The sequence below is a fragment of the Aptenodytes forsteri genome, unplaced genomic scaffold (genome assembly GCF_000699145.1).
Source record: "Aptenodytes forsteri isolate BGI_AS27 unplaced genomic scaffold, ASM69914v1 Scaffold195, whole genome shotgun sequence".
NCBI lineage: Eukaryota > Metazoa > Chordata > Aves > Sphenisciformes > Spheniscidae > Aptenodytes > Aptenodytes forsteri.
This window is the reverse complement of record NW_008795317.1, coordinates 2,133,643-2,159,786: the sequence shown is the minus strand read 5'-3', so window position 1 is coordinate 2,159,786 and position 26,144 is coordinate 2,133,643. Positions and strand designations below refer to the sequence as shown.

At 38.7% G+C, this 26,144-nt stretch overlaps 1 protein-coding gene across 1 annotated transcript; it reads left to right on the top strand.

Annotated features, from left to right (window-relative positions):
- The first annotated feature begins 2,783 nt into the window (after nt 1-2,783).
- On the top strand, nt 2,784-21,805 carry RCOR3 (REST corepressor 3). Its single transcript, XM_009279603.2, has 10 exons — nt 2,784-2,856; nt 4,446-4,498; nt 6,360-6,521; nt 6,774-6,898; nt 8,446-8,524; nt 10,648-10,866; nt 13,311-13,388; nt 14,191-14,248; nt 19,717-19,958; nt 20,389-21,805. The coding sequence occupies exons 1-10, from the start codon at nt 2,814-2,816 to the stop codon at nt 20,731-20,733; spliced, it is 1,404 nt and encodes a 467-aa protein (XP_009277878.1). The 5' UTR covers nt 2,784-2,813; the 3' UTR covers nt 20,734-21,805.
- The last annotated feature ends 4,339 nt before the right edge of the window (nt 21,806-26,144 follow it).

Below are 26,144 nucleotides of genomic sequence, written 5' to 3'. Positions count from 1 at the left end.
CCTGTTAGTTTCTGTGTTTCTGTTCCTACTCTCAAAGCAGATCTTAAGCAGATGATGGTACTTTGTATGCTGGAAACCAATACACTTTTAAATTGCCATGCTGCCCCACAATGCCCTTATTAAGTATTGTATGCTTCCAGATTTTCATTTTATTCTCAGTACTTGAAGTCGTGTACAGAACGGCATCATCCGCGTGTGCCTCACTTCTAAGCTGAAATTTAGAAAGTGTCAGTTTGCTGCTATAGTTTCTCTATTCTGGAAGCAGTGGAGAGTTTGTGGGTCATCTTCAGCTAGCCCTGTTTTCTAAGTGGCATTGGCAGAGGAGCGCAGCAATTGAAGTACAGAAACCTCTTCCTAAGTGGCTTGAATGTGGGGTTTGGGCAGGGGGAGACTTGTTATGTTTGAGATGTAGCTCATGGTCTTTCTCTTCCTTACTGGCTTACAACCCTGCTCTTCTAACATACTTTGGTTAACATGTTGCCTGGTATTTCCAGCCGCTGTCTGTAATAAGAATGGGACTTGCGGATAAAGATCATGTTGCCCTTGAGATACAACACAGCCTTTTTTGGGGAGGAGTGCTGCTCACTTGAATACTTGGGGCACAAATGGCAAGAAGCAGTTCTCATAAAGGTAGATCACGGTCCTGCATATGGAGATGGAGGGATCCCTGTACTGTAGCTATGGACATCCTGTGTTGAGGACGGGATACCTTTCTTCGAGCACAGACCTACCTGTATGCATCCCATCCTTCCTTTGTCGTCCTTGCCTTCCATTTGGCAGTGTGAAGATGCCACCTGAAAGGAAAAAGTTATCTGATTCCTGCTGGAGAAACAGCACTGCTTCATAAGGGGATGTTCTGGTGGGAGCTGCTTGTTGGTCAGGTCACGTGAGGGTGGCATCTCAACAGGGAAGTGTCACTGCATACATGATCCGCAGGCGCAAATGATAGGACTCTGAAACTTAAGTTTTTTCACTTTAATACTTGAATATTCAATAGCTGATAATATCCATGATATCCACTTGTCTGCAGGTGTCTGGTATTTTTTTGGGAAGGAAAAACTGAGGGTATACTCATGTTAAGTTTAGACACTTCTTGCTCACAACCTGAAATTCTGATGCATTCTCTAGTGGTCCTGTTTTCTCCTCATCTCTTAGTTAAAGAGTGGAGTACAGGGTAGTGGTCATTTACTTGTGATAAAAACTGAGTGGACAAGAGAAATGTTGTGCCTGTAACATGTTTGCATCGCTCTTCATGAAATATTGCGTTCCTAATGACTAAAAATGGCATGGTTTTTTGTTCTAAAGTAGAATGTTGTATTAAGGAATTTGTTCTTATACCAAAATCCTTTCAGAGTTTAGTACTGCTTATGCCTTGAAACTGGTGCTTTATGAATGTATGTACATTTTTAACTTGTTACAGAGTTTATGGTGCATTTAGGTTATCTGTCTTACACATCTCATTTTGGAAGATGCATGAGTTCTTTCAGTTTTTCTAATTAACTGGTTTTCAAGTTCACCGTCATAATGGATCTAAGCATTTCAAAGATGATAGCAAATACAAAACACTGCCAAACTAAAGAGGGGAGGGCAACAAAACATAGTACATAATTAGAAAGCACTAAGTTGTTCTCTTTTCCAAAGCATTGATTTGTTTTGTTTTGTTTCCTTCAACAAGATGTAGAACCTAAATATAAACTGTGGAAGCTTAAAATGGAGTGAAAAGTTGTTTCACTGAATAAAAAAATCTGTCCTCCAAGAAGGATGCAGGGAAGGTTCCTCAGAGGGTGATTCCTCAAGGAATTCATACTGACACAAGTGTAAATGCTCCAATTGTTGACCAATGTCTTAGCAAGATAAACTGTTGTAAACAAACAGATTGTAAGAGGCTTTATGTAGTAGCATACATTTGTAAAATATTCATGAAAAGTAACTATTAGTTAATGCTTTTGCAGTATGGGGGAATTTCCTTTTCTTTTACAGCGGGTTTTTTTAAAAATCAAAGACTTTATGATTTAGTGCTTTGTACAAAGTTGCATCAGTATTGAAAAAATTGCTCTGTCCTCCTGATAGGTTAGGTAACTTGGACTGCTTCCCTTGCTACATTGAAGTGGAGTTGAAGCACAAAGAAAGAAACAAAGAACCCCCCAAAAAAAACAACCCCCCCAAAAAGCAACCAAACAAAAAAGGATGACTTTTAGACCTAACTACTTTCTACAGCTACACGATTTGGTTGGCTATGAATATCAAAATTACATGGCTATGCAACTCAAAACTAGAGAGAGAGAGAGAGGAACAGAATTGTTTCTGGCATAGTTGTTAGTATAGTTCCTTGTTGAAAGGATCAGGGATGGTGACTGTATTCTACCCCCTATCTCATATTTTTTTTGTTTTAAGGAAGCCTAACAACACAGTAGATCCTGATGCTCCTATGGTAATGATAAATGTTAGAGTACTAATAGACAATCATAACTTCTGGAGGACTGTTCCAACACAAGTACCTCTAAATTTTGCATCCATGCCAACTTTAGCAATGCGCTTTAATGCTCCAGTTGTGGTAACCAGGATCCTAACATCCAGTTATGATTGAACCTCATAAGAGTAGTGTTCAAATTCAGCCATTTGATGTCTTAAGGAAATAATGTGGAATTAATGACTTTTTCCCTCCCCTTAGTAGTTGGGCTGGACTGCTTAATATGGTTGACTTTTACTTACTGTCCCATGAATAGTTGTTCTCTAGATCATATTTATAAATACTAAGACTTACTTGTTTTCTTACAGGTGCCACAAAATATACTGATAAAGATAATGGAGGGATGCTTGTATGGTCTCCATATCATAATATTCCAGATGCCAAGTGTAAGTCCTTCCCTGCTTAGGAATTTGGATGCTTAAGTATAATTAAGTAATTGTTTCTGGTGTGCCTGTTTGCTCTTTGTTTTACACACAGTGAAATTGCAAATTAGTAAATTAAACACAAAGCTTCTCTTTTATTTTTTTTTATTTCGAGAACTCTGGGGAAAGGAAAGATCACCTTCTCTTACTCTATAGTTAAGTCTTTGTTTCAAATCACACTGCCTGTGTTGTATCATCATCAGTGTCTGTGAAACCTTTAGTTATTAATAAAAGAATAAAACATCTAAGCATGAGGAACTTGCTGCTCTAAATTTCTAGGAGGAGGAATTGCAGTAGATAAATTCAGAAAAGATGTGTTGAGGCCCAGTTCAAGGGGAATGCTCAGGAAAAACTGAGCATTTTCTCCCTTCAAAAGTGACCTGAAATACAGACTCATCTGACTAAATGTGATCAATTATCTGTTTAGTCTAGTTTAAACCTGCCTCCTATGCTAGAATTTCCCATATATAATATAGGGGAGTAAACTTTGAGGGTGCAGTCATGAGAACCTGGTCCTGAGGACAGTTTCTATCTATTACCAGTAGTTAGAGGTTTGTGTCCCCCTACGTTTGAGGGGACGTACCTTCTACTACTGCAGAACGGTTAGAAATGAAATGCTGTACAACTATGATTATTAAACAGTTTCTTCATTCCTTTAAAGTACAATTAATTCTTTGCTGCAACAGTTCATGGCAAGGACGTCTCTGTTCCATTTGAATAATGAGGATATAATTATTTCCTTTTGTCAATCATGCTTCCTTTCAACTACATTTAGTTGCCACTTAATTGTGAACTGTAGAAGGTGAATGGGAAGAGTTTGTTTCTTTATTCTTTAAAAATAAAAAAAATATTTGTTGAAGATCAAAACTAGCAGGACTTAATTGCCAATGATGGAAAGTGTTCAACTCAAAGATGGCTCTAGTATGGCCAAATATGATTTAAAAAATATGTTATTGGTGAATTTGATGTCCTAGTTATTGAATTTTCATATTCTCTATTGAAAACCGACTTCATGCTATGGTTAAAATTAATGTTGGTCAGTGAAAACTATTTTAATATCGAGGATATGCATAATCATCGATCTAGGACCTTTTTACATTAATTTTTAACGTTTGGGAATACAAACAGTAGAAGTAGTTCAATTTAAAACCAACCCAGGTGTCTGCACACACACCCAGTGTGTCTGTGTTCTTAGGAGTGGGTTCCAAGAAGACAGAGATATAGCCTTTCAATAACCAGCTAGTCTCTGATTTAAATAAATAAATGATGACCCTCTGTGGCTTTGTTGTAGTAAAAATGTGATAGAGAGCATCTTTTTCACTGAGAATTAGCTTGTATAGAAAATTTATAAAATTAAATGTTGGATTAAAGACAGTGGGTTTATTTATTATTAATGAAGCTATGAATATATTTTAACGTTTTGGGGAACCTGGGCCTATGCAGTGTATTAAAGCATGGGAGGACTGTTTTCCCATGTTAGATGGCTAATTCTGTGTCACCTTATAGCAGAACTAAAAGTACTAAAGAATAATTCTGACATTGCTTTGTTACAGTGGATGAATATATAGCAATAGCAAAGGAAAAACATGGATACAATGTGGAACAGGTAAGTGCTATGAAATGAGAGTGCTCCTTTAAAGGATTTTTTTTATATAAAAGTATAACACAACTCTTTTTTCCCTTGGTTACCATTAATTAACGCTGTTTCTCTTCAGGCACGGCAGCAAACTGCAGTTAAATGGATCTGCATACAGTTGTGGTCTGGATTCTCTGCAAAAGATTGAGCTCTTTGTTTTCATGACATGCTCAGCTTGTAATGTGCACTTTTGAAAGGTTTGGTATGTTTCTTGATACACTGGGCATGTCATGCAATTGTGTGTGTATATTTAGCTAAAGAATTTCTTAGGAAAGCAGCCTACAAATTTAATGTTTAATATTAGAATTAAAATACGGTACAATTTGGAACCATTAATTGCCATAGGGACAGCACTGGAAAGGTTTCTTGCGTATTTTAAAAAAAAAGAGGCAAACCAATTTTAAGTGAGTGTTTCTTCAGAGGAAGGAAAACTGAATCAAATTCTAGGTTTGAGAGTAACAAACAAGTTCACTTTTTTTTAATAACCTTTAATCACCATCCTGTAAAAAGTACATGATAAAACTTTGCTGGTCTGCACTTAGTTCTCTTGCAATTTCCTTCATAAATTAACCAATTTATGTAGAAGTGAGATTACCTATTGCAAAAAAGTACTTGGTGTACGAGTGGAAACAAGTTGTATGATCACGTTTTGGAGGATGGAAGCTCATAATAGCAAAGACTTGCTAGTCAACTGCTATCTGAAAAAGAGGCTGCCAGTGTTACGATGTCCAGAATACCTGCAGTTTAGTGATGTTTGTTTATGGCTTGGCTTTTGTAAGGGGAGAGAGGGAACTGAGGGATCTCAAAATTGATACAATTTCAGGTTGGACGGGGCTCTGAGCAACCTGATCTAGTTGAAGATGTCCCTGCCCACGGCAGGGGGGTTGGACTAAATGACCTTTAGAGGTCCCTTCTAACCCAAACTATTCTGTGATGATTCTATGAAAATAAGTCTACAAAAAAGGCTAATTTTCAAAACCAATTCTGGTACAAAATATTTGTAGACTGTTCACAGTGGAATAGAAATTATCTTTGCAAGAGGCGCTTGTCACTTGCCATTTCAACAAGAAAAGAGGTTTGCTATGTCCAGGATATTAGAATATGTGAAATCAGGGGTTTGGAGAGCTGATGAACAACTGGTGATCATGTCTGCACTGTATGGTTGAAACTGAGTGGATTACATTTCCCAATTCCAATGCCAGACTTGGCATCAAATCTGTCATTGATTCTCTAGCAGAAAGTCTAATCAGTGTAAAATTCTTTAAGAATATCGATAAATGAAATTATGTAAGAAAATACATTTAAATTTCAATTCTTACTAGGTGCACGTGACATGGAAGTGGCCGTGCTGTTATTTGTGGATTGGAGAGTTGTAGAAAGACCACTCTCACTTTGAACTTTCAGACTTGCATTTTGGATGATCCTCTGGCTGCTGAAAAGTATTTTTATTTTCTTTTTTGAGTGGGCTGGTAATAAAGGCCTGAAGACCTATAAGGAGCTGTATAGGTGATACATGCTCGTAAAGAAAGAAAGCAGGTCATATTTGAGCCTATCAGCCTAGTTCATGCTACTTCAGAATTACTGCTGCCATGCCAAACTTGTCTAGCTTTCATAGCTTTAATAAAGTATAGATGTGCCCACTCTTCATATCGTCTCCAAAGAGAATTTTGTAACCTACAGTACATAGCCAATAAAATTGTAAATACATTTTGAGAAGGGGTTCTGATAGTCAAATTTTATTTTAAATAAATAAATTGCAGGGTTTTATTTAGCTTGTCTCAACATTTTAGAAATTTGACTAAATCCAAAAAGGGACTATTTCTTTTCAAAGGCTCTCGGCATGTTGTTTTGGCATAAACACAATATTGAGAAGTCCCTTGCGGATCTCCCTAACTTCACTCCTTTCCCTGATGAATGGACAGTTGAAGATAAAGTCCTATTTGAACAAGCATTTAGCTTCCATGGAAAGAGCTTTCACAGGATCCAGCAAATGGTAAAGTAATATTTTAACCAGAAGCAGTTAATTTCATCACGTGTCTTGGACCTATAGCTTTTTCACTCTGATGATAAAAGCCTTTGCCCCCCTCCCCCCTGTTTAAAACTGTATACGAAATACATCCCTCCTTTCCATCTCATCCATGCATTTAAGATATTTAGGTAAAGGTGGTTGTAAATAGAGCAGAATTATAATCTTGGGTGGAATTTTAATTTAAAAAAGTATTAATATGTTAATGAATTCTTCTAGCTTCCAGACAAGACTATTGCAAGCCTTGTGAAATATTACTATTCTTGGAAAAAAACTCGCTCTAGGACAAGTTTGATGGATCGGCAGGCTCGAAAACTAGCTAATAGAAATAATCAAGGTGACAGGTAAGCTTTGTATTCTTAAGTAGCTAACCAGAGACTGAAGTCTTTCTAGGTAGAATTGTCAGAGTAATTTCCAGCCGTTATGTTTCAGTGTGAACTGTGTTTTTAGATTCAAGCATCTGTGGTAATGTCTCTGCTTTTAGCAAGGGGTTTGGTACCTGTGCTTTAAGAACCATATCACTCCAGTCGGTGTGAGTTGTAATAACACACGAGTGCTTTAATGGATAACTGAAAACAAGGGTTTAAAAAAAGCTGAAGTCTGGGGATGTGGTTTAGAAATAATGCTTTATTTGAGAAGTCTAACCCTATATTACTGTGTGGGGAGGAGAGTGTTTTTGTGGATGTGGGGGTTTTCTGGGTGGTGGGGTTTTTTTTTATTTGGGTTTTTTTGAACTAGAATGGTATTTAAACTGAAAGATCAACCACTGTAAAGAGCTGTAGCAATCAGAATGCCCAAGTACTGTTTTATAACAAAACTTTAAATATAAATCTTATTTTAGGAGACTTAGAGCTGCTATCAGTCAAAGAGAACTAGAGCTCAAAATAGCTTTAAATTGTCTTGGATAGAAGGGAATGACATTTCCCCTAGTTACTATGAAATTAAAATTATATTGCACTTAGTATACTTGAGTATTAACTTGCACTTTTTTAAAAGTGATTTAATATGTTGAATGTATAAGTAACATAATCATGTTTATATTGGAAAGTATGATTTTACATCTACAGAAAGTTTCCTAGCTAGAGCAAAAGGGTCTATTTAATTATATGTTATTGAAAAGAACTCCTGAAATCTAAAATTCATATGCTTACTTAGTGACCCTATGGCTGAAAAATTACAGAAGAAAATAAATTTGCTTCTAATACAGCATTTGGGTTTTGGGGTTTTTTTGGTAATAACTAGAAATTTTTGTTGGTTTTTCTTACATTCATTTATTAAGAAATTGTCGTGTGAATGACTGGATTGGACTCGACTAAACTAACTGTTATCTTTTCAACCTTTTCTCTTTGATTTAATTCAGCAGATTTCATTCCTTTCCCCCCCCCCCAAATTGCTAGATCTTGAGGACTTTGGTGAAAAAGCAGTCCTGTGTTTTCCCATCTTATATTGTCCCCTTTTGCTCTCCACAGACTTCAGCAAGGGTTTATTCATACACCTGGTGCAGTGGTTTCAGAACTGATCTATTAAAACTAATGTGGCAAATGAAAGGTTATTTCTAGCCTTGGTATAGTTGACCGTGTAAGTGTTCATGCCGGCACAAGTGGTTGAATTGAAGAAAGGTGACACCAAATTTTTTGGGCAGCAGTACCAGCACTGCTTAAAGTAATTCTGAAACTAGAGTTTAGGATTGCTTGTTTATCATAATAATTATTAGAATTTAATAAAGGGAATATGTTTGTAACAGCTCTCTTTTGAAAACTACAAACAACTGAGATGCCATATACTTAGAGTAGATATTTTAGAGTAGATAATTCTGTCTTACCCTGATACATATTTATATTTGGGGTTAAAGAATAGACGAAATGACCAGCTTCTTATCATCTGTCCTCAGTGATGATGACGTAGAAGAAGCTCATCCAATGGATGGAAATGATAGTGATTACGATCCCAAAAAAGAAGCCAAAAAGGAGGTAACAGATAGCTTAATGGTGAATGTCAGTTTGTTTGTTTTCTGTGAATGTGTTACTGTGAAGAATATGATTTGTAGTAAGGAGGTTTAGCTTGCAGCCTGCTGAATTCACAGGGTTTTTAGATGATCAAAGTCTTGACAACTTCTGATTGAAACAAAATGTTATTGTATTATTTTTGCCATTCTGGGGACATAAATACATCTCTCATTACCTTCACTATCTCCTCGGAGATCTTCAAGTTTATAAGAGATGTATGCTATCGCTACCTGGTAAAACAACATTCCCCCTACCTCTGTCTTGTTAATATGTTTACAGTTTTACTGGTTGTGAATTGTTGGAAACTAAATGTTTTCTTTGCATTTTAGAACTTGAAATGGCACAAGGTCTAATAATGAACATTTTTACTTTTTATTCTGCTGTTGTAACAATGTTCTTGCAATCTGTTGATTTGAGTTGCTGTCTAAGCCACTGCTAGATAAGGGCTATTTTGTTCAATTTACTTTCCTTAGTTATTGTTTGAATCACTACACGCAGTCCAGAATGAAAGTAGTGTGTTCATAGACTTCTAGGAACAGGACAAATAGGTTTGCAGTTTCTGATGAGCTATTTGGATCTACATAAGATAATTTTGTGATCTAATATTTCTGGTAGGATTTGCATGCTTCCACTTCCTAAGCAAGATATAAACTGAGTAGGCTACTTGGAACGCGCAGAGCAATGGAAACTTTCTGTTACCAGAGAAAACTAAAATGAACCAAACACTCTAGCTTGGCAAGTCAAAAGCTTGGGAGAATATTTTCACTTTAAATCCAGACTGAACAGACAGGAACTGCAATTTCATACTGAAAGAGCAATGCAGAACCAGAAAACAAATAGTATAAATGGGCCAGAAGTAAACTTAACCTTGGGATTTTTAGATGTCAAAGATGTAAGGCTCTATATCAACTTTCCAAGGAAAAGCAAATATCTTAAGTGCTTTTAAGATTGCCTCTATGAAGTCTGTGGACTGGATTAAGATATTACATTAGCTGGGAAGAGGATGTGGCAGAAGGTCAAGCATAGTAGAGCAAAATACTGTTTGCTGATCTGTACTAATGCTACAGAACATAATAATAATGGCTGCTGCAGTTTGTTTTCTCTTCGCTGTGATCAGATGACCACCTCCTCTTAACCTGCATAGATGCCAGCAGAGAGAAGCAGTAGGGAGCTGCTTGAAGTAGCAAAAAGCCTGAATCCCGTCTCTGTTCTGGTACTTAGCATTGCTTGGAATTGGAGAGTCCTTGCAGGGAAAGTTGTTTTTGCTTCTCTCCTCCTGGTCTGTAAGGAACCTACCTGCTTGCCCTATGGGAGTCACGTGTGTGCAGACTAGCTGTTGTGCAGGAATGCCCACTGAAGACAAAGCTGAAATTTTTACATGTCCAAACATATCAAAACAGCAGTTACAAAGATTGCATCTCCTCTTTGCTATCCCCTTCCACTTCAAAAAAGCAAACAACAAAGGCTTAAGTTTGCTAAATTACATGGATTTTTATAATGACTGCAAAAGTAAATCCATCCTCTCTCTTCTAAATCTCAAATCCCGTCCCAAAGCAAACAGCACTATCGCTTTCTGAGTTAGAGTGCTTGCACCAGGGAAAAGTGTCATCTTGCATTCTTGCCCATCCTGGTTGACTTCCGCTTATTCTTCTCCCCTGATCTTCACCTGAATTCTTCATATCTGGCCAAAAATAAACCGATTACTTGGTTTAAACATGTTTTTCATATATATATATATATATTCTTTACCTTCTGCTTACATAAGAGGTTCTTGATTTTTGCCCTCTTTTATAATATTCAGACTGTGATTTCTATACCATGTATTGTATTTTCAGCCATGTTTAAAAAAAAAAAAAAGTAGTTTTGAAAACTGGCCTTTCTAAGACTAACGCAGGCTTATCCAGCAAATGACTGGTATGCTCCATCAGCTCACCTGCAAGACTTAGTTTGGTTACTACATGCAGAGGAGGATGTTAGCTTAAGTTTTCTTGGTCATAAATAGGGCATTACAATGCTATGTGATACTTTATTAAAGTTGTATATAAGATACTGTTATTCTTTAATGATTTATTTCTTGTAAATTAAAGGGCAATAATGAGCAGCCTGTTCAGACCAGCAAAATAGGTCTGGGTAGAAGAGAGTATCAGAGCTTGCAGCATCGCCACCATTCTCAGCGTTCCAAATGCCGTCCACCAAAAGGCATGTACCTGACCCAGGAAGATGTGATAGCTGTTTCCTGTAGTCCCAATGCAGCCAACACAATTCTTAGACAGCTGGATATGGAACTAATCTCATTAAAGCGACAGGTACCATGGGTTATTGGTCTTGTTTTGTTTTTGTCTCAGATTGTTCTGATTGTAATGATTTTGAAGATTATCTATGAAGATTCTGAAACTTCTTTAATGTGAGTCTTCCTGATTTTGTTCCACAGTTATCACCAGAAGTGCTGGACACTAGCTGACTAGCTATTCTTCAGTTTTGTTTTTTATGTTCATCTGCTCGACAGGTACCATGGGTTATTGGTCTTGTTTTGTTTTTGTCTCAGATTGTTCTGATTGTAATGATTTTGAAGATTATCTATGAAGATTCTGAAACTTCTTTAATGTGAGTCTTCCTGATTTTGTTCCACAGTTATCACCAGAAGTGCTGGACACTAGCTGACTAGCTATTCTTCAGTTTTGTTTTTTATGTTCATCTGCTCTTGTGGATAATATGAAACAAGATGACTTCCAGTTTGGTTACTACATGCAGAGGAGGATGTTAGCTTAAGTTTTCTTGGTCATAAATAGGGCATTACAATGCTATGTGATACTTTATTAAAGTTGTATATAAGATACTGTTATTCTTTAATGATTTATTTCTTGTAAATTAAAGGGCAATAATGAGCAGCCTGTTCAGACCAGCAAAATAGGTCTGGGTAGAAGAGAGTATCAGAGCTTGCAGCATCGCCACCATTCTCAGCGTTCCAAATGCCGTCCACCAAAAGGCATGTACCTGACCCAGGAAGATGTGATAGCTGTTTCCTGTAGTCCCAATGCAGCCAACACAATTCTTAGACAGCTGGATATGGAACTAATCTCATTAAAGCGACAGGTACCATGGGTTATTGGTCTTGTTTTGTTTTTGTCTCAGATTGTTCTGATTGTAATGATTTTGAAGATTATCTATGAAGATTCTGAAACTTCTTTAATGTGAGTCTTCCTAATTTTGTTCCACAGTTATCACCAGAAGTGCTGGACACTAGCTGACTAGCTATTCTTCAGTTTTGTTTTTTATGTTCATCTGCTCTTGTGGATAATATGAAACAAGATGGGGCGTGGTGGAGGGGGGGGGGGGGGGGGAGTATGGCATGAAAACAATGTTACAGATCTAGGGACAGGAGAAAACCAAAGTCTCGTTTGATTTGATTTTCTTTTTAACTTTGTTAAAAGTATTTGTGTGACAAGTGAGAATAAGACCAATGAAGCAGTGGAAGTTACATTTGTTATGCTTAAAATTGTAGCTGTTTTTCTGGATGTCCTTCTCCACATACCATGGAAGTATGGGGGGAAGTAAGTCATGGGCCTAGTAATTTCTCTGTTTGAATTGATGAGCTTTCTACTTCTTATTAAATTTAGAAAAGCTTTGTAGTCTCCACCTTTAAGACGACAATTGCCTGCATCCTTTGCATGAAGGAGTTAACTTTTGGCACTTAAAGTTGAAACGAGGAACCTATTCAGCTTCTAAGGGTACAGCAGTATGTGCATGCTTGCTTTCTAGGAGCGATGGGGCTACAAAGTCAAGGCTTATCTCCTGGAATTTCTGCCTCCTTATAGACGGCTAAGAGCTGCCATGTTGCAAAATCATGGAGTGAATAATGGGTTTCATGGGGTTTTTGCTCCCTTGTATTCTTTTACAGGAGAAATATGCTTCTTTCTGTCACAGCAGGACTCGGGGGCTAAATAGCATAGGTGGGTTTCACTCTTTAGCCTAAGTGTAGGTGAGTTACAGCCTTGAGGTTGTGTTTCTCTTTTTTTCTTGCAGTGATTTCAGAGATGCAGCCTTTGGAATCTCCCACTGAGTTGTCTGCTTTTGTGTCCATACTTAAAGAACACTTGTAATAGCTGTGCACCATAGTATGCAAAACTATTTTCTTACCTATGTTACCTTATGTGCATCACTGTCAGGTTTAAATGGTTAATAGATATGTATATGTATGATTTGGAAGCTCTCTCCTTTTTATAGACTAAGATATTTTATTTAAATAGCTTAAATCATTTCAAGAATCGCCCTTAAAGGAAATCATGATGATCTAAGGTCAATAAAAAGCAGTCTGTCAGAAGGAACTAACTGGAAACATCTCATAAATCTTTCCCCCCCCCCAAAGTGCTTTTTGGAGAAGGAAGAAGTTAATGTATACAGTACATCTCACTTAGATATCTAAGAACCAAGTTTTGTGTCTAGAATATTTTTTGTTCTTCAAGAACATATGCATCGCTATCAAAACTTGCTTATTATGTCCTACTTTTAATATTCCTGCAGACAAACTGTTCTTTTGAAAGACTGGCTTAAACGTTTTTCTCTCCGTAGTAAACTGTGCTGTATTTTTTAAATTTTTTTTTTTTAAACAGTTAAAAATAGTGAAGCCTTAAACCATAATATTTCTCTTTCTAACTTAGGAGGTACACTTGTGGCAATCCTAGTGAAGATATATGTGTAAAGTGACCAACTTTCTTTGTGGAGCTGATTAACTTTGTTGTTTTTGACCAAGGTTCAAAATGCTAAGCAAGTAAACAGTGCACTTAAACAGAAAATGGAAGGCGGGATTGAAGAATTCAAACCTCCTGAGGTAAATCAGAATAAATATTAGAACTTGTGGCCTTGCACTTACATTAGTGGGAAGCTACAGAAATGTGTTTTGCTGCAGCATAGTGTTTGCATTTCAGCAGCCCCTAAACAGGATCCATTGAATTACATGCAGGGGTGAGTCTGTCTGGCTTCTTTACAAGAAATTAGTGGTAGGCTTTTTTTATGGCAACTGGCTAAATAAAGAAGCAGAAGAAACTGAAATGTCATGTCTGTTCATGACAATAGGGAGCTGAAATTGAGCCCTGATAAATGGGTTTTTTTTCTGGTTAAAAGTAGTTAATGTAGATTACTAGCAGTAAATTCTATGTTCTGTGTGAAAACATGACTATATATACATTTGGGCATCTGAAGTATGCCCAATGCTGACGATTTATTACTACTGAAGTTCTCTTTTTGCTTGTTTTAAAGGCTTGGATATGAAACATAACGTGAATGCAAAACACTCCAGACACCAAGTCCTAATAGTTTAGAGAAATGTAACTATAAATTCAAATTCTGTCTGCATAAAGATCATTAGCTTGTGCATAAGTTATGATATAGCTGATATTAAGAACTGCAATAAAACAGAGGAAAAATCGTTGGTGTAGTTCTGAGCTCAAATCCTTAAATGCTACTTCCTGTTCATGAAAGCAATCTTAAACTATAAATTCATGACTTATAAGCAAGAGATTTTTACCTATGTTACAAAATGTAGTGCAAGTAAAACACATTCTGATGCTCAGATATTTTGCAGCTGTTGAAACATTTTAATGATCTTTGTGCCATTTTTCTAATTTTAATAGTCTAATCAGAAAATCAATGCCCGTTGGACCACAGAAGAGCAGCTTCTTGCAGTACAAGGTATGTTAATAGTAGTAGCGGCTTGAAATCTGATGCAAAGGATTTGAAGAGGTACTCAGGCTTACGTTTGTATTTCCCTCTAATGAAAAGCTAAACTTTATCTGGTCTTATAAGAAAGTCACTGGGAAAACAGCAAAACTAGTGAGAATATTTAGGGCATTCATTCAAGCAACATGACACTAGTCTTTCAGTTACCCATATTAAATCTCGAATAGGAAAACTAAGCTGGGTTTAACAACTGTGGTAGTACCAACAAGTCCCTTCAATCATCTTCTAAATCACCTTACATGAATTTCTCTAAAGTGGAAGACCGAAGTAATAGTTGAAGTAATAAAATTTGAAGCAAACACTTACTAAGACATCTCTCCGTATTCTTAAAGTAGGAAAACGCAGAAGTAAAACTGCTTTACAGTTACTTTTTTCTGTTCATGAGGGGATAAGAGAGCAGATATCTTCCCAGTGGAGGCCTTTTAAGAGTCTGAAGCTGGATATGGATACTTGACTAACAGTCTTATTGGAGAAAACCCAACACTTTCTAGTAGGCTATTGACACAGCTAATTTGCAGTTATTTCATTTATATGAAGGAAAACTGACTCTCGTCTTGCTTCAACACACACTGCCTAATCAAGGAACATGCAAGGGAAATATCTGGAGAGCCTAATGCTGTCTCGAAGTCACTATATATTGACTCACTTCTGTGGATCATCTTTTTTAAGATAATATAATCGGTTCAGTTATACACATCTGCTCTGTTTCTCTGTATTCTTCGCCTCCTTTAAAATGGAAGACTGAATTTTAGTATAAAACCTTCAGTTGGATCAGGATATTGGTGTAAAGTTGTCAAGTGTGCCATACCTGGTAGTTATTAGCCAGATAACTGAACCTAAAGTTAGGTTTATTTCGAAGTGTGAATGGAAATGCTGAAGAGCATGGTGTGTCTGAAGTCATGCCTCTCAACTTACATGCTTCAGACTGGGATTTGCATCTCCAAACCGTTTTCTGTCCTAAGTTCATCCTCTCAGTATTGCTAACAAGCTCACTTTTTAAGTTTTGTTCCCAAATGCAACTGAAGGAGATGCCTATCTTTAATATGATAGTCTAGCAAGTAGAATGCTTGCTGGAGAAGTGGGGAAAATGCAGGTTCATTGTGCCTGCCTTAGCATGAAAGGATTCAAACCATCTTGCATTTTCATAGGTTAGTTATGGGAGCTCTCACTAAGCATCAGTTTGGGAAGCGATGAGTGTGCATTGAGCTTTTGTTAAGCTATGGCACTGTGTGACTGACAAGGTAAATAATAAAACTGGAGCATGGGCAAAAGAATGAGGGCTGGTGATGACTCCCTGGAGAGGAGTTCTAGTCTTCTGGTCTCTTCTCTAGGGAATGCTTTGTGTTTTATAAAGGTAGTCAGCCTCAATACTTAAGGGTGGGGTGAGGAATCAGGCCTTCCGGAAGAAACCTGTTTTCATTGAATTTACATGTGCTGCTTACACGTATTGTTTCCTTTTTAGTCCCCTTCCTTTGCCACTGTATAAAATGGAGATGAGAGAGCACCTTAACGCCAGGGACAAAGTAGTCTTATTATCCCTCCCTTACCTACTGCCCGGTAGTAGAGCCTCCCTCCTGGAATGAGAGTGCTGTAGGTATTAACCTCCCATCCCTCAGGCTAAGGACCCTGATCTCTTGCTTCAAAATAACTGCTCGAGCTAGTAGACTTAGGCATGAAGGAGCCACGCCGTCTTTTCCCTGACTCCGTTTTTAAAAGAAAGTAGCCATGGTTGCTGTACTAAAAGCTGCCATAGTGCGTGTTAGGCTTGAACTTGGAAGTTGACTTGAGCGTGGGGACATTTAGTTTGTACATTTAAGATTTATTTCATCAAATGTATTGATACGTTTTAGCATGTGCTTTTAATAATTTTACAGAAATCGTAAGCATTAAGCAGGTAGGTGGCACTTCTATGATTTGTTCACTTGAATTCAGACATTAAATCCTACCATGGAAATCATAAAAATAATCTGCAGTAATATAATTTTGGTACTGTTTTTCCTAAAGATGAAAAAAACTCTTGTCATCTGTGGGCTAATCTCGAGAGATTGGCAGTAACTAAAGAGGAGGTAATGAAAAAACCCACCTAAAAATAGAACTGAGTGTGTAATCTTAAAAGCAGTGTGGCTGCCTGCAGTGGGGTTGTGGACTCAGACTTACGATCTCTGAGCTGATCTTTTGCGGTATAATTTATCAGGTTACTGTTCAATGTTGTCTGAATAGCTATTGAATGTAATGGGCCAGTTTATCACTTGAGGTGTTCTTAAGTTACAAACTTTGTTTATGTATAGAAATGTACGAGCATGATCATCTTTTCAAACTAAGATCTCAGCCACATGAAAATTGCGATTGCAGAAATGTTAGAAGACTTGTTCAAAACAACAAAATTTGAATTGAAAAGCAGTGCATGACTTTCATAGCATTGCAGTGGAAAACAGTTGGGACAACCAGGATCTGACTCTATGTAAGGTAGTTGCCAGGAGCACTGTAATCCCATCACAGTGAAACTGCAGCTCTCATAACCTGGAGGTTGCCGTTAACTATTTCTGCCTCATTGTGGTGCTGTATTATACTGCTTTGGACCCAGGCTAATGTTTTGTGTGCCTGTCCGTGTTCGCTGTGCTGCACAGCGTTAAGCAGCGTAGGCAGCATCAAACTTGGAGTTACGAGTTTCTCTGAGTTAGACGTTCAAGATGAAACATTGTAATAGTGAGCACGCACACGTTCAAGTGAACCTTTGCAACTGGGCGAAGTTTTCAAGAGGTTGAAGCATTCCCGTGATCGGGGCTACTTTCAAATGAGCCAGGAGAAAGACATTCATACATGTGAAGTGAGGCTATGCAGTCATCTTTTGAGCTTCACTTTCAGCAACCTAATAAAATTATTCTTATTGAATAACAGATTAAACGCTTTAGAAATTATTTGGGTGGTGTGTAGCACAGAATTCATATCAGGATGTGAAAGTTACGCGCACCAATTTGAAATGGGTGATGAGTTGGCATCAACTCTTACAGATATGCCAGCACCTTATGCATAAAAATTTCATAAACATGTGTTGAACTTCCTCTGTTTCTGATGCAGCTTAAAAGGGTTCTACTACCTCATTGTGTAGAAGTCTTTGTGGTGACGCTAGAGCAGTACTAAATAACACTCTGAAAAGAATCCAAAATGAGTAGTGCTGTGTGTAGCTAAAGTAAGGAAATTGTATTTTCTTTAGATATTTCTTACAGTTGGGCTCTCAGTGAAGGCAAGTTAACACTTTTCAAACTGTTTGCTTGGAAATAGGCTTTAAGACCTTATTTTTGACAACTTTAGTTGAAGTTAGCCAATAGGCTCAGTCATTTTGCAGATTAAGGGGAAGGAAGGAGTACAGACAGCATAGTAACAGAAAAGGTTGAAATCACTAAAAGTCTGAACTAGGTTTCAAACAAAAATGCGCTTTTTTCTGCTGGGCACTTTGCTCACTTGATGAATTGTACAGGACGTTAGATATGTTGCAGTGGACATTTAATGATCATTATAAATTAGTAAGGGTAGTAATGGTAGGGCGATCAAAGAACATTAAAACACTGGAGGGAGTGCTCTGTGGGCGCACGCAGCTTTTAAGGAGTATAGCTGATACCTTGTACAGCTGATAAAGCACAGAGCCAAATCCCTGTCTTTGCTTTGTCTAGATACATGCCCTCCCGCGTGGCTCTGCTAGGTCCCTTTGTTTTCTTTCCAAGGTTCTTGCAGTCAGGATGGTTGGATTCTTTTGTATGCCCCAGAAAAGATCTTAAATAATGTAGCTGGGCTCTTGACAGTTGAAACATCAGGTTCAGCTACAGAAATTGTTACTATCCTAGAGCTGAACTTCTCTCTTAAATTGCAGTGAGTGTACGTTACCACATCAGAAGTGCCTATTAACGAAGAAAGTAAAGAGCAGAACAAGCTGAAGGTCATGCTCTTCACAACTAAGTTGAGAAGGAACATAGCTTTCAGATTTGAAACAACTCTCACTTTCTGAATCCTTTGCTTCTTTTTCTGAAGTGAGGCATGGAATCAGAAATAAATTTCCCTTCCTGTAATGAGACAGAGTGCCTGTCCTCTAAGCACTGTAATATGTCCCGAATGAGTTTAGTTATCAGGAGCTTCGCAGAAGGAGTCAAATTGTAATTCACTCATGCATAGCGGAGAGCAAAAGATGAGTCTTCTGTTTACTGAGTCTGGAATAAAACTCTGTTTTATTTCCTCTAGTCTCCAAACTTTTGGACACTTCTGATTAAAGATACATTTTGTGCAGCTAAAAGCTGTGTTCTAGGATGCTGGAGAGTTTGAGGATTTTTCTGAAGCAGGAGAGAGGAAGAAGAACTAGACACATACCCAAAATACAACTGAGAGAAAATCAATAAACTTTAGATTATAATTCCAGTTTTAGGTTAAAAACTACGGAATGCTGTACTCAAGGGGGTTTTTGTGTTATATGCAAATGTAGTTTTAGAACTTTAAAAAGCACACGTTGGGATTTTTTGAAAGGACCAGCAGCATTTTCTTGTGAAGTTCTTGTAAACAAAAGTGACCTACTGATGTCAATATGAAAATGAATGAAAAGAACAGTGCAAAGATCTTCTGTCATGCTGCTTCTTGCTGGAGGATTTGGTCCCAGAGGCCTGTGCTGGGCTGTCTTATAAACAGACACCAATGGCTTATATTTACTTACCTTCCCCCAGGTGGTTGTCCCAAAACCCCAGATTCTTCTACCCAGGTCGAATGGTGAATGAAAGCTTTAAAAAGACTTTGTCAGGTGAATGCTTGCCAGTTGCTCTTCGTAGCTTTAGTAGAGCATGTCACAAGTGGAGGAATGAGCAGTATATCGTGACTTACGGAACTGTGCCTCCCTGTTCTGCCCTGTGCTTGGTCCAGTAGGTACTGCCCTCTACCACTCCTGCTGCACAGGTTGTGGGCAGAGAAACATCTGCGTGCAGCTGGCACGGAGGGAACCCATAGAAGCTGTCCACCTTTGTCACCTGATATTTCTAGTGTTATACCCTGTTTACAGCTATACACATGTGCTCGGTCACCCTCCCTCTCCCATCTTGAACTTGTCGGGCTTCTGCCCTTACTGCAAGCACACCGAAGGATTTACTTCATTCGTCAGAGGCCAGATCTCTGCGGTTTTAGGTTGGGTGGCTTGGTGAGTAAGCCAGGTTCTTTAAGAAGAGTGGGTAATGACCTTTTAATAAAGTTCTTGATTTGTATGTTGATAGCTGTGCAATTAAAAATTATTTTGTTGTAATGGAAATTGAGGCCTTCTCCTAATTGAGAAGTCCTCCTAATTAGCGAGTCCTTGGTTTGCAGGTCCCATAGGTTCTCTCTATAAATACATCACACGTAGCTGTGTCTGACTGATTCTTCACAGCTATGTTATTTACTTTGCCTTCCAGGTGTCCGAAAATATGGTAAAGATTTTCAAGCTATTGCAGATGTAATTGGCAACAAGACTGTTGGCCAAGTGAAGAACTTCTTTGTAAACTACAGGCGTCGGTTTAACTTAGAGGAGGTATTGCAGGAATGGGAAGCGGAACAAGGAACCCTGGCTTCTAATGGTGATGCTTCTGCTTTAGGGGAGGACACAAAAAATACTTCTAATGTGCCATCAGGAAAGAGCACTGATGAAGAAGATGAGGTGTGTTTTGTGTACCAGAAATAAGTAAGCATGGGTTGAGGAACAGCATTTTATTTAGTGATATAATGTAAGGTTAATTGGTGTGGAGTGGCAAACCGCATTCTAAAGAATGATGATGAGCTTGCATAGAACTTCAGCCAATGTCGTTAACCAGCTGGGAGCAGGACTGCACCTTTCATAGTGACGATCACGTTACTGTTTTATTGTTAAAATACAGTTCTTGTTCTAGAAAGAAGACTCTTGCTTCATAAATATTTTTAGTTCTGCTGTCTATAATGTTTTGGTTGGTGATTTCTTTTCAGTAACTTCTCAGTTTTTTGGTTTTGTTTTTTAAATGCTGTTTCCTGTGTAGTGGACAGTGGCAGCCCAACTGCATCGCGTTCTGGCTGGGATGGCTGTTCACGCAGTCTTGTCTTTGTCCTTTGTGCAGGCACAAAGCGCTCCGGCCACTCAGTGTTTAGGCCCTTCACCTCCAGCACAGGCATCTGCTCCGGCACCTACCGCTCCCATGGCAACTTTAAATCAGCCGCCCCCGTTACTTCGTCCAGCGCTTCCTGCTGCTCCTGCTCTCCATCGTCAGCCTCCGCCACTTCAACAGCAGGCGCGATTTATTCAGCCAAGGCCGACTCTAAATCAGCCTCCCCCACCACTCATCCGCCCAGCTAATTCCATGCCTCCTCGTCTCAACCCAAGGCCAGTGTTAACCACGGTTAGCGGCCAGCAGCCACCCTCGCTTATTGGAATTCAGACAGAATCCCAGTCCACTCTGCACTGAAGAAATAAAGCAGAATTATGCTAACTCCTACATTTGAAAAATTGTATCAATGTACTTTTTTTTTTCCAAATAATGAAGGGGAGAAAAGAGCAAGCCTTCACAGGTATCAGACCAGTTTTACAGAGGAGCAAGCTAATAACTAGAAACGGAACCACATGAATGACCACCTGTATAAAAATATTTTTATGTCAAAGACTTGTACAGCAGAACAATGCCTACAGTACAGCCCTCCTCTATATGAATAACTGTGGAAGGAAGCTAACTTCTTAAATGAATAAATGTTCAACACACCAAGATTTTGTTTAACTGATTTTTACTCTATTTATTTTATTACAGTTCTTTGTAGTCAAGCATCTAACTACAGGAAAGTAGTCTGGCAAATCTAGGAATAGATAATATTGTAGGAGACTTAAATGTAGCGTTGGGTTTTTGTGTGTGTGTGTGAATTTCCTTTTTTTTTTTTTTTTACTTTTTAGTGCAAAAAAAATAATGGCCTTAGGTTCAGAATTTTTGGCCCTGTTTAGGTAACAGTAGAAGCATTTCACGCACTTGTAAAATGTAGGTGTTTCTTCTCTTCGTGTTTTTCCCAGAACACTTTTGCTTGTTGAAAAAGGTACTGTCTTATTAAATACTCTGCTGAAAGAGTATTCTGAAGACTCGGTGAGCTATTGTACCAAACTTACTAAATCTCACGCGTGTTCTACTCATAGAAGTTAACTGAAAACCGGAGTCCAGTTCCCTGCTGCGTTATCTCTTGTGGGCTGGGGTGGAGAGGGAGGCAGCAACTCCTACCACCCAGGGGGGTGACAGGAGAGGAACCATATAGCAAGAACCATTAATTTAATTTGTTATTCCACTAATTCTTCTAATTTAAGTACAGCAGAATTTCATTCCTCTGAGAATGGCTGTCTGCAGTTTGAGTACGTTAGATCATTGACATCTTGCCTAAGAATTCGTGAGGGAAGTATAGAGGCTGATGGTGGTAGTAGAATATTGTGGCAGTAGAGTTACCTGCTGCCAGCCCAGTCCTACTGTTAAATGATTATCTCCGATTTCTGCTATTTCTGGCGGAACTGATTAGCGGCTTGGGTGTTTTGGGGGGGGGGGTTTGCTTGTTTTGTTTTATTGACTAAGTAAAATTTGCATTTGGGTATTAATTATTGCTTCCAAATTTTAGGAGATTGAAAGGTTTTCTTCCACTGCATTCATTAAACTGTTCTTGTCTGAAACCTTGATTTATGCCCAGCAGTGCTTTGGGGGGGAGGGGTCAGTTTTTGTGGGTGTTTTGTTTGTTGTTTTTTTAAAGTAGGTGCCTCTACCCTCCAAGTAAACCAGGCTGCAAATTTGAGTAGCAGTGTCTGAAACTGTGTGATCTGAATCAAGCTATTGAAAAATATTGCATTCTTGACTACGTAATAACATTCATGCTGACTACCATACTATTGTAGAAAATTATTTTTGCCAACAGCTGAAACGGTGTTTGAAAATCCTTTTAAATCCATTCTGTTAATAACTAGATTTGCCCTTGACTAAAATGAGACTTTATTTGACAATGGAATGTGCTCTCACTAGGCTCTTTCACAGATAAATTGAATGGTCTAACGATCAGTTTAGCAGCTGGCTAAGGTCTTTTTTTTGTGCAAAGGGAAGTTCTTATAGCATCAGATCCTATTTCATTTGTAAATCTAGTATTAAAGTTTGATAGTTGTGGCCTGACTTGCAGTTAAGGTGTTGACCTTTATGGTTTATTCTTCATTTTAAAATATTTTCAGACCAAACTTGAGAGATTTTCCTTTCCGAACAGCTTTCACTGGTGTGCTGAGGTCTCGTACAAAAGGTCCTTCTTGGGAATTTTCTTTTGCATCAGAGTAGATGCTTAGCCACTACGTGAGCTTCAGGTGACCTCTCGTCTAAGAAAAGCAGCGTTGTAAAGTAAGCACCGAGGAATTCGTGGTCACTGAAACTTGTGTTCTGGGAGTCGTAAGTGTCCCCTCACCAGCTACACACAAACCTGGCTGCTCTCCAGTCTTTAAAACTGATACGAAACCGATCCGGTACATTTTGACATCCTAAGTATCTCAGTTTAATTGTTAATGGTGACAAGATGCATCTTCAGGATTTCTTTTTTCTTTTTTTCTTTTTTTCTTTTTTTTTTTAGCATTGCGTCTCCCAGGTGTGTGTATTGTACCTTTGCTAATTTTTGTCTCGTCTCTTGTCGGTAGACTTCAGTATGCAGAATGTTGGGTGTTGCAGTACAGTTGGCCACCACCAACTGCTATAAAACTGTTCAGTACATTGTAATTCCGTTTAATCTTGTTTAAATATTCTATAACTGGGCAAAGGTGCTGTATTTGAAGGGGGGAGGGAGGGTCAGAGGTAGGTAGTATTTCTTAATTTACATACACTGTAGCACACAGTAGGGAACTCCTAGCGTTTGTAGTACTAAATAAGTATGTACATAGCAAAATGTCTTTATTGTGTGCTTTGCAGAATATGTGCATACAGTTTGCACGTCCTGTTTTGGGGGGTAGGGTTTGTTTTAAGCAGTGTTTGCCTGGAGAGTGATATGCTTGCTGCTTAATCAAAGGATTAAAGTTTCAAAGAAATCTGTGTCTTCTATTTTTATGTACCTTGTAATGGTCTAATATGTTAGGGCCCTTATACTGTGATTCTCTTCTAAATTCATTTATATTTTTTTAAGAATTAGAAATAAAATTATACAATGGTGTTGATTTCGGTGGGGAATTTCTTTTGCCATATCTAGTCTCCTGTTTTGTAATGTAGTAATGAACTCTGACTTCAAGGTTGGCTTAATTTTGTCACTTTAAAAAATGTAAAATGTTTGCACACTAAAGTTTGGCAGAGAACGTGTATCCTACATTGTTCAAAGCTAATGTAACTCTACAGCTTTTTGTACAGTTTATTTTAGTTAATAAAGCAAAACGGTACTAAAAAATGACAGATTTTACAAATGCAAGGCATAATCTGAACGACGTCTTCTAGGAACAACACCTGCAGAATATGGATGTACAATAACAGATTTAATTGTTGCACTTTAAATCAGAATGGGTATGAAGTTAAGCAGGTATTTCTGCATTAATAAAACAATCACTAAACATTGCACATCATAGTAAAGCAGTTTAATTTGTCTTACAGTTGATCGTGAGCAAAAGGAATTACAGTTACCTCTGTCCTTAGGTTTTTCTTCATCTTTATATTGTTGGGATTTTTCTTAAATCATACAGCGTTTATTCTGGAAATGTCACAGTTCATAGAAAACGGAACACAAACCGGTAGCTTATATATGTGGGAGTTCGTGTATGAAGAGAGCAGAACTGCAGAGCTTAGGGCAGAGTTTAGGACGAAGGTGAGAACTACGTTGTGGTGCCTCTTGCTAGCAAAAGAAAGGGACGGACCGAAGTTACAGCTGGTGCTAGGCAGAAATGTGGTCAGGCAAAGGCAAAGCCAGGGCAAAGACAAACATCTTGAAATTGTTTGCATAGAGGTGTGTTTCAAAACGCAAAGGAAGCCGTAGATGAGTTAGCGGCTCTCTCAGCTCCAGTGCAAAATGGTGCGCTGTAAATTGCACTGAATGCAACTTGGTAGTTTCAATAAATGTGGTGAACCTCCGGCTTTTCCTGAGGTTGAAACAGCTACACCTGAGTTTGCCTTTCTCCGAGCGAGTTAAAAGCAGGCACCGTCGCAATAGACATCTGCTTTAAGATCACAGGAAGCTGTATGTGAGATATAAAACGCAAACAAGTTCTTTAACACCACTTATATAGTCTGTTACTGATGAATTAGGCATCAAAAATTATAGCTGGGTAGAGAGGAGGGGCAAAATATACAGGCAATGGTATCTGGACCATTTAATAAGCAACTGGCCCATTTTTTGTAACAGACATCCTTAAAATTGATACTAAAGTACAGCTTCAGAAAAAAAATGTGCTTAATTTTCACCACTAGTGAAGGCTGCTGCTTTTCAGTTGCCTCAATTATTCTTTAATGTTAAACCTCTTTTTCAGTGTAGTTTTGTACACTGAAATAATTATAGCAGCAAAATAAATCCTTGGTGCTGTTACTGACTGGGAAGTTTTCCCTTGGACTGGCACAAAAGGAAGCACCGAGATTCGGGGATTGTGATCTCTGCTGCTGCTTCAGGGGTATGACTTTGTCTGCATGCAAACCAGGCCTCCTGTTACGCTCACTGACTCGTAAGAGTTGTGATTTTAAAAGTAACGCCTGCACCCTGATATTTGGCGATCCTTTTGACAGATCTTTGTCACCACGAAGCTCCGTTCTGGGGAATTCCAATGTTCTGCAGTAGGAGGAGGATCATGAGTGCAGCAAACGTCCGACGTGGGAACCCAATCCCATCTCCAAAGAAACTATTCATTTACGTTTATAAATATTTACTTTCAGAAACATAATGCCTGTTGTTCTGAGGGATGTTCCTGTGAACGTCCCGGACAAGTAGTACCCAGACTAATCAGGACATTCCTAAAAGCTAAGGAAAAAAAAACAGTCCTCAATTTTTGCAAGAGGGAGTGTTTTAAAAGGTCTCTGTTGTAGTAATGGCCTCTACGCCTTTGCTGGGCTTCCAGAATCTTAATGCGATGTGGACTGACGCCCTTGGGAGCGGCAAGGCTGAGTCGTTTTAGCGAAAGAAGAATCTTTCTGAAACCATTTTATTACTATTATTTTTAGAGCTCATCTTAAGACAATCCCAATAACACAGCTCAATCGTTTCTTTTTCCGATTGCTTCTTTCTCGTCAGCCTTAGTGCTTTTGTACACGTGCTAGCATGGTGTTTTCCTCATAAACTGGTTTTCCTAGAAGTGGTTTAATGTGAAAGACAGAACAAAGTGCAGCAGTAGGTGGTGGGGAGCGAGCGGTAAAACAGTTGCATCGGTACCGTCGGCTGGAGGATGGCTGCGTTGTCTGCGTTTGTGAAAAATGCTTTGGTGTGTCCTGAGTAATTAGCAAATAATACTGGCATGCGGTAATAGCTAATGTCTGTGTTCTTTGCATATTTAGCATGGGTTTCGTTTTGCTATTTCTGTACCGTAGATGTAAATAATAAAAAAGAGTAACTGTATTCCCGGCAGGCTGGCAGGCGGAGATGCGAGCAGGGCGCATTGCCCGAAGGAGGAGTGGGCCAAGTCTGCTGATCCTTCCCGACGCAGCGGTGCTCCTCGCCACGGACTGCCATTAGCCCGTCCTGGAAAGCTAACTTCGCAGCCCGCGGAGGACTTCTCTCCTGGCTCTACCAAATCTTCCAGAGCGCTTGGGAGGCTGCGGAGCCCCGCGGTGAACTCCGAGCGGGCGGCAGTGAGAAGGGGCTGCAGGGGAGCCTTCCGGAGCCGCGGGGGCCCGGAGCGAACGTCTTAGGTCACAGGGAAGCGCCGCTG